This window comes from Gymnoscopelus braueri (assembly GCF_963280865.1).
Source record: "Gymnoscopelus braueri genome assembly, chromosome: 19".
Lineage (NCBI taxonomy): Eukaryota > Metazoa > Chordata > Actinopteri > Myctophiformes > Myctophidae > Gymnoscopelus > Gymnoscopelus braueri.
This window is the reverse complement of record NC_137621.1, coordinates 16,185,295-16,197,340: the sequence shown is the minus strand read 5'-3', so window position 1 is coordinate 16,197,340 and position 12,046 is coordinate 16,185,295. Positions and strand designations below refer to the sequence as shown.

Here is a 12,046-nt window from a genome sequence, read left to right as displayed (position 1 = left end):
AATCGGCTTCAAGTCTTAATGGGTTAAAAAAAAAACTCTGGCACTTGATGTGTTAAGTATTTAGTTGACTACTCATTTCTTTAGTCAAGGACAGCCTAAAATACCAGGGATACTACTCCAGTTTTCATGACCTTTGCCGAGCCCGGCTCACCTCTCCTTGGAGATGTTCTTGTTCTCCCGTTTCCACATGTTCTTGAAGTCGTTGCAGAACTCGTACCAGAGCATGAAGACGTAACCGGGGGCCACTTCCTTCTCCCCAGACTTTGGCTTGAGCCCAAAGTAGCTCACCATGTCCTGGAACCTGGAGGGAGAAGGTTCACATACTGTTAGCAGAATGGCGTACTTGAGTACTTTCTACTTTTGGTACATTAACCCATTGAGACCTGAAGCCGATTCTACATGTCTCCTAAATCCCAACAGTTTTCTGAAAAACGTATGTTTCTATATCAGTGGTGCTCAATATTTTTCATGTCAAGGACCCCCAAAATGATATGTGTTTGGCCGTGGACCCCCATCAAAATATGTTGTTCCAGGGACCCCCAGAAGCAAAGATTTTAGTTAAAAATGTTCGCTTTGAATATATATATTTTCACGAATTTTCAAAAATAGCAGATCTACAAGCTCGTAGCGCGGCACTCGGTGCCGCGCTATGAGCTTGTAGATCTGCTATTTTTGAATAGCCCAAATTGTAAAATAATGCTTTTTAGCTCAAATCTAAAAATGACACAATGTTCCAGGTCTTAATGGGTTAAGTACATTTTGATAACACTACTTTTGCTTAAGTAAATTTTGAATTCCGGACTTTCAGTTGTAACAGAGTATTTCTACATTGCAGTATTGATACTTTTACATAAGTAAAACATGTGAGTACTTTTTACACCACTGGTGAAAAGCAAGAATGACTGATTGAATGACAAGTATGAATGACACCCCCCCACACACACACACACACACACCGTATCTATTGCCATACAAAGTATCAAAGTATTAAGACCAGAATAACCCGTTTTTTCCACAGACCCCTGAACAGTCCCACCTGACGGTTTTAGACTTTAGAGACACTTTGATGATCACTTCATTTCAAGTGAAGTTTTACGTTTGCTGCTCTTATTGTTTATTATGATCCGTTTTCATTGCTTTGTACTGGTTTTATGTATTGCACTATGACCCGGGGAACTACACTTCCTTCTCGCTTTTTTGCAATACCTGTAAGAATGACAACACATACACACCCACAAAGAAATGTGCGCGCACACGACGCACACGACGCACACGACACACACACACACACACACACACACACACACACACACACACACACACACACACACACACACACACGTCTTTCGCAAAGCAAATGTATACAAATTTATATAGACTGAGTATAAATGACTCCTGGACTACTCCACCCTTCACTTAGGACCCCTGGACTACTCCACCCTTCACTTAGGACCCCTGGACTTCTCCACCCTTCACTTAGGACCCCTGGACTACTCCACCCTTCACTTAGGACCCCTGGACTACCCCACCCTACACAGGATCGGCCCTGCAGCTTCTCGTATGCGTCAATGAGATCCTCAGCCTAATTCAATTGTAACCAAAATGTGAAAGCCGTATAGCGAGGCTCTCAGGGGGGGGCGCTTCTCTTCTCGAGGCATGAAAAAAACGGACCCCGCGCTGCTCCGGGGTCTCTGCCTAACCCAAACATTAAAGACATTTCGTGGCCTCTCCTGTCAGAGGGGCTGATGAAGAGCGGGCCGTGGTTCAGGAGGAGGAGGAGACGATGCTCGGCGCGTCCGCACTGAACTGAAATGAACGCCGACAGAGACGCACGCTGACCTCCAGATGCTAGGTGGCTGTTAGCGACGCTAATCCAAGACACGTTGGGGCGCCGTGCGGGCGGAACGGGACAATGTGCTGCGCAGACAGCTAGCTGCCACAGAGAGGAGAGAGAGAGAGACACACACACACACACACACGCACAGAAAGAGAGAGAGAGAGAGGAGGCTCCTGTCTCCCTTTCCCCAGTGGTGCATCGTAAGACCAATGGGGGGTGGTGTAGATCATCTGTTGCTCTACAAAAGAGAGAAGGGGAACGAGGGGTCCGTGGAGTTTCGCTCCAGCAGCCTGCAGCGTGGTCCATTACAATGAGGTGGCTCTCCATTCCGCTGGCTCCATTATTGATGCATTATGTAAGAGGAGGCGCAATTATTGTAATGCTATGTTAACTACTTTTGCTGGGGACCCCCTGGAACCCCCCCCCCCCCCCTCAAGGACTCCTGGGGGTCCCCACTTTGAGAACCACTGATAGCAAGCTTAACCCCCCCATGGACACCTAAAATAATATTCCTGATAATTTTGCTGAATATTGTAATCACGATTAGTGATGATGACATTTTGTAGAAAAAGTTCTAGATTCTATAATCTAGATGATCAGTGCCATATTTATAGCCAAATAGTATGTCATTAATTAATACGTTTATTGTTCCTACTGTATAGTATAGGAACCCGAGTTGGGTTGTACAATATTCTTGTGTAATGTGAGGAGATGAGGGCAAGCAGCAACAGCTGGCAAAATAATCTGTTTTTTACGATTACATAATTATTCAATCTAAGAACGCAATGTTCGATTACTTTCTATTAATTCTGTAATGATAACATGCATACAAATAAATCAAATAAATTGTAACTATATTTTTGCACAAATGCATACCGGCACACAAGCACCACACACACACGCACCACACACACACGCACCACACACACACACACACACACACACACACACACACACACACACGCACACACACGCACACACACCTCTAGTCCATGCAATGATGGTATTGCCGTGCAAGGGTTTATAACAGTACCCACGTCAGGCATTCCTCACTGACAGCTATATAAAAAAAGAGCCATTACAAAACCATGAGTAACCATGAATATCAGAGAAATATTTGGACAGCAAAATCAACATTCCTCTGTTCCCCCTAGTAAAAAAGATTAGAGTGGTAAACTCCATGTTGAAAGCCCCAAAAACTGGATTCCTTCTCCTTGCCTTCCTATCTTGGCTGGATAAAGTAATACCAAACCAGCATAAACAAAAAAGGGAGAAAAGAAAAAGAGGGAAAAAAACAGAAGAGAAAGGAAGAAGCAGTAAAAGTATCACTACTGCAATGTAGAAGTACTCTGTTACAAGTAAAAGTCTGGAATTCAAAATTGACTTGAGTAAAAGTACAAAAGCATAAAAATGTACTTAAAGTACCAAAAGTAAAAGTACTAAAATGTTTGAAAAAAATAGCAGATCTACAAGCTCACAGCGCGTCGCGATGCGACGCGTTGTGAGCTTGTAGATCGGCTATTCTCAAATAGCCTAGGTATAAAATAAGGCTAAAGTGGTTAATGTATGTATTTTATTTAAATGTATATCTGCAAAGTAACTAAAGTTTCCAAATAATTGTAGTGGAGTAAAAGTACAATATTTGCCTCCGCGATGTAGTGGAGTAAGAGTAAAAGTATAGACGACTGGAAATACTCCAGTAAAGTAAAAGTACCTACACATTGTACTTAAGTACAGTACTTGAGTAAATGTACTTAGTTCCTTTACACCACTGGGGAAGAACGAAGTCATAAGTGCATATTGCATGTGCACGCAGCAACAGCCATATGAAATTGAGCGTGATGGGGGGGGAGTAGGAAACTTAATGGGCTGTAACTGTGGACAGAACCAGGAAAACCATAATGGAACCCCCAAACATGAAGCAGACAAATTAGGACTGCATGTTGAGGAAAAGGACTTGTCGCTCAGATACTGGGTACTACTGTAGGGCCACCGTTTCCCCGTAAATAAATGACGTCAATTGTTTTCCGTTTCCATACATTTAAAAAAAAATATTGAATATTATTTCAAACGATTTAGAAAAAGTTTAAACAAAAAAAAGAATCAAGAATTTTTTTTTTTCAAAAACCGTATATATACGGTTTTGGCACTCAACGTTAGTATGCGCAAAACCGTATATATACGGTTTTGGCACCCAATGTGTTAAAAAAAAATATATATATAAATAAATAAATGTATATATATTTTTTTAAAGTAGTGAAAATAGCAGATCTACAAGCTCACAACGCGGCGTGAAGCAACACATTGTGAGCTTGTAGATATGCTATTTTCACTAGTTTGGGTCCCAGGGAGACATCAAACTTCTCTTTTGGGTCTCGAGCTAATACGTTTGGGAACCACTGGGCTATACCCACCCACATGCTGTCCTAAATAAATGAATACATAAATAAATAGATAGATAAATGAATGAAGGCTCGAGCGATAAACTGGTTAGAAGCGTCAAGGAGGAGGGATGCATTCAACAATGCATTGTGTGTGTAAGTTACATCTGAGTATTTGTGGAAAAGAATGGTGTTTATTATGTTTGAGATTAAGGGTAGTGTGATATATTTGTGTTTGATTTGTGATATATGTGTGTTTGTTTTGTTAAAAGGTTAAAGCTCTAAGGGGTCTCTCCAGCTCTTTAATAAAGATAAAGGTACAATCTCAGGTGTGCTGCCAATTTCAGCCAATCGGGAAAGAGCATACCCCTGTATCAGCTTCAACTTTATAGTGTTCCTGTTCCAATTTCGTCCGCCTCACTTTGTTGTGTCAGCACTTCCAATTTCTCGTGTTTATCCTGACCTGTATCGTGTATGAGGTCTCTCTCCTGATTGGATCAAATCGGCATCCCGGCCTGAAAATGCATCGTCTGTTTACTAAAGAGCCGGAGACCCCCGTTACTGAACAAACACTCTAGTCTACAGCAGTGATCGATGATCAAAATACAGAGCTATTTAACAGTTATTTGAACAAAATATCACATACTGCACCTTTAAGAACTCAAACCTTATATACTCTGCTGACCCACTCTCACCAAATCTCTCCACCAAAAATAGAAGATGTTCTATTTTCACCCAATGTTCGCCCCCAAGGATAGAGCATAGCAGTGGCGGCCATTGTGTGGTGCCACAGATGGAAAACCCATTCATTTCTCCCATAGAGTAAAATATTTCAAATGATTTTAAGCCTGGAACCAAGCCACCCAGGGTCCTGGTGGATCATGACCATAAGACATTTCATTCTGTGTCAAAAAAAAAAGAATTAAACCGCAAAATAACAGGCATTTATTAAATATAGTATATAATATAAATAAATATTCAAAAAAAAAATGTGACACTGCTATGTCCCTATAGGGATGCTAGGGTTCATGTGGTTAAATGTTTACAAACTATCACAAACAGTCCCAGAGTGAGTCAGACATGGATGACAGCTCAAATATCATAACATAATGAAAAACCCAACCTTTGGTTTAAACAAGAATAAGCGTCTAAAACAGTGGTTCTCACTTTTTTCGTGTCAAGGACGGAGGACCCCCTAAATTGATATGTATTTGGCCCGCGGACCCCCATCTGAAAATATTTTGTGCCAGGTACGTTCAGAAGAGAAGATTTATGTGTGTGTGTGAAAAAAATAAAAATCTAAATAAAAAAAACTAAACAAAAAAATAAAAATGTTCGATATTTTTTGAAAGATTTCAAAAATAGCAGATGTACAAGCTCGCAGCAAGTAAAACAATGCTCTTGAACACACCTCTTAGCCCAGGGGTCTTCAACAGGGGGTCCGGGACCCCTAGGGGGTCCTCAGAGTTACTACAGAGGGTCCGCCAAATCTTTGTGTGATATGATTTTTTTTCTTACCTTAACCACTTGAACCCTAGCATCCCCTTTTCTGAGGAGAACTTTAGCCAAAAATAGCAGATCTAAAAGCTCACAACGCCTCGCACTGCGAGGCGTTGTGAGCTTTTAGATCTGCTATTTTTGGCAAAGAGGTATATAGGTGTAGAGGGAAAAAAGAGCAGACCAAGTAAACAAAAAAAGTTCAATCTGAAACACAATTCTATACAATATAGAGGGGGTCCCTGCTTCATCTCTCTCTCAGCTAGGGGGTCCTTGGCCTGAAAAAACATTGAAGACCCATGTCTTAGCCAATTCAACGCTTAGCCAATTAAAGCCGAGAGAAAATTCACCCCGGCAGGCTTGAGAGCAACAGATTCACGGACAGCGGGGTTGCCTTCGGGGTCACGGGGATCAAAACAGGAGAAAGCTACTAACTCCTCCCGTGGGCTGAGGGTGAGACGTATTAGGTAACAGTAGGGATGTGGTGTCTATTGCCTTTATTAACACCCAGCCGTAACAGAGTTGCCACTGCTGCTCCCGTGTGTGTGTGTGTGTGTGTGTGTGCGCATGTGTGCGTGTGTGTGTGTGTGTAGATACACCTCATCCAGCACAGATGTGAGAGAGCCCACCCAGAGCCAAGTGAGCCCACCGTCGCCCATATTCATCACCGGCGTGTCACTTTTACGAGGTGACTCTGTGGGAACCCGAGAGAGACAGAGAGACCCCTAGACCCCCCCCCCCACCCCCACCCCACCTCTCCTTATATTAGCTCCAGTCAGTCAGCCGTCTCTCCTTAGCCAAAATTAAAGGAAAACTTCATTAAAGTCAAAGGCGCTGTCAGCCGCGGGGCCCTTTTGATCAATACGCCCCCTCCAAGTTCAACACCTTCACTACAGGAGTGGCGCTCTCACGCACACACGCACGCACATGCAAATAAATGAATCCCTCAGCACAAGAGATAGAGCCATCATTATACCAACAGGACAAATAGAGAGAGAGAGAGAGAGAGAGAGAGAGAGAGAGGAGGAGGAAAAACAATAGAGACGGACAGAGAGAGAGATCTATTTCCACGCCTCACTGGTTCCGCAGAGAGCAAGATGAAACGGAACCATTTGGAAACATTAGCCGTTAGTTAAAGTATTGTCCAAAGCAATCAACTTCCTAATTGTTTATAGTTTCCATTTCCCGGCGTTCGGCATCTTCCACGTTTTCTCCTTTATGTGCTTTTCGTGATTTATCTCGGAAGTGGGAGGGTTACAATTTAAAGCAAACAATTCCACTCCCTATCTAAACAAGGGGGAAAAATAATCTATTTGCTTTATTTGTCCTTTCCAGCATCATTCCCCCCCCCCCCCCCCCCTCCGCCAATATGAAATGTTCCAGATATGATTTTGTTCTAACGCGAGTCAAAGCGGCCGCCAGTGTGTCTTACGCCTATAAATCAGACGCCTCACGCAGTGGCTCCTGGGAGTTTTCGTGAGAAAACATGGCAGATAAGAGTGATAGCGGAGGAAGCACGGTGTGTTCAGCGTCAACACGCAGCATGTTGCAAGTTGTGTGTGTGTGTGTGTGTGTGTGTGCGCGCGCACGTGAAACGAGCACCGTTCGTCACGTGTTCGCCACATTTTCGCTATAGGATAAAGTTACATTTCGTAGATGCGTATATGTACACTGTGTTGCTTGAGCCCACCCCTCCCTCTGTAGCTTTGTATTCCTGTCTAGCAGTGGTGTAACGTAACTAAGTATATTTACTCAAGTACTGTACTTCGGTACAATTTTGAGGTACTTTACTGGAGTATTGCCAATTATCAGTACTTTTACTTCTACTCTCAGAGGCAAATAATTTATTTTTACTCCACTACAATTATTTGAAAACTTTAGTTACTAGTTACTTTGCGGATATAAATTATTACATTATAAAACATACATTAACCACTTTAGCCCCATTTTATACCTGGGCTTGAAAATAGCCAATCTACAGGCTCACAACGCGTCGCATCGCGACGCATTGTGAGCCTGTAGATCTGCTATTTTCAAACATTTTAGTACTTTTACTTTTGGTACTTTAAGTACATTTTGATACCAATACTTTTCTTTGAATTCCGGACTTTTACTTGTAACAGAGTACTTCCACATTGCAGTATTCATACTTTTACTTAAGTAAAACATGTGAGTACTTTTTCCACCACTGCTCTAAGCTGGGATGCAATCTTGTGGCTGAATCCTGGGAGGCCTCACTCACTGCTGCATCCCCTGTCCAACCACGGCCCTTATCAGCCGGCGCTAATGACTACAGGCAGCCATACAAATGGCTAGCATTACTGCTATCAGATGCCAGCTATGTTATCTATGCGAAGCATGCTAAATAACCCCGATGACGGCTATGCGATGTTCGCCCATCAATAACACTTGGCACGATTCCTAACGTTGTTCATGGGAGCCCCGACACAGAGAGCATTACTGAGATATTACCCCCAAAAGACAAAAAAACTGCAGAAGACGTCAAGATTCTCTGTGCAAACATTATGACGCTTCGGCTCGTAAATTGAAAGAATTCTTTGGCCGGCGGCGGTCAGTAACGTTGCTGGTTTCCTACCTTTTCTGCGCCGCCTTGATTCGGTCGTCTTCTGCCGTGTGTTCCTTTTGAGCTGCAGAAAAGGAGGGGAAAAAAAGAAGAAGAAAAAAAAAGTATTATGATCAATTAAGCCTTAAGGAAACAGATGCAGTATGGGACATGTAGTCAGTGGTGGGAAAAGTACTTGAATTCTTTACTTAAGTAAAAGTATCAATACTGCAATATAGAAATACTCTGTTACTATATTAGTAACATATATTAGTATGTTAAAGGGATACTTCACTTTCAAATAAAATAAACATTTAAAAAAATTATTTAATTTTTTTTTAAGAAGTTATGGCAAAATAAAGGCCCCCTCACGCATTAGAGTGTCCTACTAATGTGTGAGTGGGCCTTTATTTTGCCATAACTTCTTCCATTTTTTTTAAATAATTTTTTTTAATGTTTATTTTATTTGAAATTGAAGTATCCCTTTAAGTAAAAGTCCAGAATAAAAAAATGCACTTGAGTAAAAGTACAAAAGTATTGGCATCAAAATGTGCTTAAAGTACCAGCAGAGCTCACAACGCGTCGTGATGCGACGCGTTGTGAGCTTGTAGATTGGCTATTTTCAAATAGCCTAGGTATAAAATAGGGCTAAAGTGGTTAATGTATGTTTCATAATATCATAATTTATATCTAAAAAGTAACTAAAGTTTTCAAATAATTGCAGTGGAATAAAAGTACAATATTTGACTCTGAGATGTAGTGGAGTAGAAATAAAAAGAAAATCGGAAATTGGAAATACTCAAGTAAAGTACAAATACCTCAAAATTGTACTTAAGTACAGTACTTAAGTAAATGTACTTAGTTACTTTCCACCACTGCATGTAGCGGCCTTTGAGACTTAGATAACAACAAACACATTACAAATGGTAGGTTGGTTTAAAACCAATTGGGTTCTGATACCAGGACACTGGCATCACCTTCTGGGTGGAGCACAGACTGAGGGGGTTGGGGGAGGGAAGGGGGGGGGGGGGGGCTGCTGGCCCAGAGGAAGCGGTTGAGATGTCTATGGTGCAGCGAGCCGAGCATGTTATGGATGTGTCAGTTAAGCGCATTGTAAAGTCTGACATGTTTCTGTGCGAGTGTGTTGACACAGGGGAGTGTGAGGTTGTGATGCCTGGGGTGGGGGTGGGGGGGAGGGCAGTGGTCTGTGTTCTGGAGGTGTGTGTGTGTGTGTGTGTGTGTGTGTGTGTGTGTGTGTGTGTGTGTGTGTGTGTGTGTGTGTGTGTGTGTGTGTGTGTGTGTGTGTGTGTGTGTGTGTGTGTGTGCGCGCGCGTGCGCATATGAGGGGAGCCGATGCAGGGGCGCAGGGCTGAATAGCCAGGCTTGGGAACTGGAGGCTCCAGTGGACTCCTGCCATGTAAAAGTGTCTAAATGCAAGGCAGATGTGTGCGCCGGGCCGGGCTGAGGTGCAAGAATTTATCTAGGGCCAGAGAGTGCCTCTGATCTCAGATTTATTGCATTTTTCCAGATTCATCCTTTTTACAATGATGGGGGGGACCTTTCCCACTTGAAGATTTAAGAGGGGGAAGTCTCCAAAAAATTGTTCAAAGGCAGGTTTGGGGGTCTTCTGGGAGAGGGTGAGCTTAAGTCTCCAACCAACCTCCCCTCTCTTTTTGCTTTTCCTGTATATGGGTAAGGGGGCTGAGGTACACTTAATGAAGGGGGTGGCCGTGGCTGGGATAGGAGGAGGGGGAGGGGGGAGGGGGGGTGGGGGGGGGGGGGGGGGGGCGTGACCAATGGCGTTAGTCTCAGTGGGGGTCAGGCTGGCGCCTGAGGTACCCCTCTGGTGTGACTCTTTGCAGAGGTGGCACTGGGGCTGAGAGACTGAGCGAAGGGTGAGAGAGCAAGAGAACGAGAGAGAGAGAGAGAGAGAGAGAGAGTGAAGATGTGTGTGAAGTTTCTCTTCACACTGCTCTCCGTGTAAACATGAAACCAGTAGTGGCTAACTAGAAAGTTATGAGACACGCACGCTGAGAGGAACAATAAATTAGGGCTTTAAAACTCTGACACACTTTTCCAAACCACTGCTTTACCTAGCGGGCAGATGCAGATCACAAAGGGCGACGGAGAGAGAGAGAGAGAGAGAGAGAGGGGACGTGCGTAGGTCTCTGTGATGCGTCCGCTGAAGCCGAGGCGTACGACGAGTCCTCGTCTTCTGTCAACCCTACATGTCTCATCACAGCACAAGTCAGAAGCATCTCGAAGACGTCGACGCGATAAGTGCCTCAATGAAACCGGTTCCTGCCTTATCCCATTAAGACCGGGAACGCATCTGTGTGTGTCATTTTAAGATTTCTTTGGGCTATTCAAAAATAGCAGATCTACAAGCTCATAGTGCCACACTATGAGCTTGTAGATCTGGTATTTTTGAAAAATCCTGAAAATGTGTGCAAATCTTTGAATATATATTTTTTAAAGCGAACATTTGTAACTCAAATCTTTGCTTCCGGGGGATTCTACAAATGTCTTCTAAATAATAATTTAAAAAAAAAGTTTTTTGAAAAAACGTACGTTGCTATAATCAGTGGTTCTCAAACTTTTTCATGTCAAGGACCCCCACATTTTTTTGTATTTGGCCACGGACCCCCATCTCAAAATATGTTGTTCCAAGGACCCCCCAGAAGCAAAGATTTGAGTTAAAAATGTTCGCTTAAAAAAATAAAATAATAAAATAATATATATATATATATATATATTCATATATATATATATACACATATATATATATATATACACATATATATATATATATACACATATATATATATATATATATATATATATATATATATATATTCAAAGATTTGCAAAAACAAAATCACAGTTTTTGAAAAATAGCAGATCTACAAGCTCATAGCTCGGCACTCGGTGCCGCGCTATGAGCTTGTAGATCTGCTATTTTTGAATAGCCAAAGAAATCTGAAAATCTTCAGATTCTTTGCCGGTCTAAATGGGTGAAGTACTACCTGTAAACGCCAGGCAGCCTACAGCACATGTACACGACGGTACACTGTGTCTTTCACACGCGATAAAGATGAGATAAAACATTATGGATCCACCGTGAGGAAATGTCATAGCAGCAAACCTTATCTTCATATCCACACTAATGCTCATTATAACGATGGTACCATTTTTGTCCACTCACTCTGTGTCTCAGAGGAGGGCTGTGGACAGTTCAGAGCCAATAGAAACGTCAGTCTTTCTATTCCTGGAAGTTTTAGCACATGGAAGCCATTGGTCTCACGTTAATAAAACATGAAATAAAAAAAACGTGAAATCTTGTTTGAAATGACCAAACCTGCCCCACCGATGATGCCACTGGTAGGCTGCTTTCTGAGACGTACCCACTGTAGAGGCAGGACAGGCGGTCGGTCGCCTGCCCAACTAAGATCTCGCCTCCCCCTAGAAAACCCAAATAACCCGAAAAGTTTGTGTCATGGTGTGCTTAATGTCCTCAAAGTCACGCATCCAACAAGCTTTGAACAGAGCAGATTGGACCTTCCGTTCCAGAGATAATGGCCAAAACATCTTGATAACGGCCACTTTCGCCGGTTTTAGATCACCGATTTTCGATTGAGTTGAAATGTCTTTTTTTGGGGGTAATAGAGGGGGGGGGGTGCAAAAAAATAAATCTCGCCTGCCCTAAATGTAATTCCTCCACTGCACAGCCCTCCCTCTGAGACATGGAGTGAGCAGCCAAAAAATAGT

General features: G+C 42.6%; 1 protein-coding gene and 1 long non-coding RNA gene across 3 annotated transcripts in view; both read right to left on the bottom strand.

Moving 5' to 3' along the window:
* LOC308075251 overlaps nucleotides 1–12,046 on the bottom strand; it is a 497,190-nt gene that overhangs the window by 7,482 nt on the left and 477,662 nt on the right. The window lies entirely within an intron of this gene.
* The window catches only part of LOC308075243 (formin), a 79,896-nt gene that overhangs the window by 7,482 nt on the left and 60,368 nt on the right, over nucleotides 1–12,046 (bottom strand). For both annotated transcript variants that reach the window (XR_013932181.1, XM_080414961.1), the window contains exons 14-15: nucleotides 8,312–8,363; nucleotides 152–301 (exon numbers count right to left, since the gene is read on the bottom strand). Coding sequence is in view for 1 of the 2 variants with exons in the window: in XM_080414961.1 (XP_080271087.1) it covers nucleotides 152–301; nucleotides 8,312–8,363 (202 nt within the window). In the remaining variant the exon portion in view is untranslated. The remainder of the gene's footprint in view (nucleotides 1–151; nucleotides 302–8,311; nucleotides 8,364–12,046) is intronic.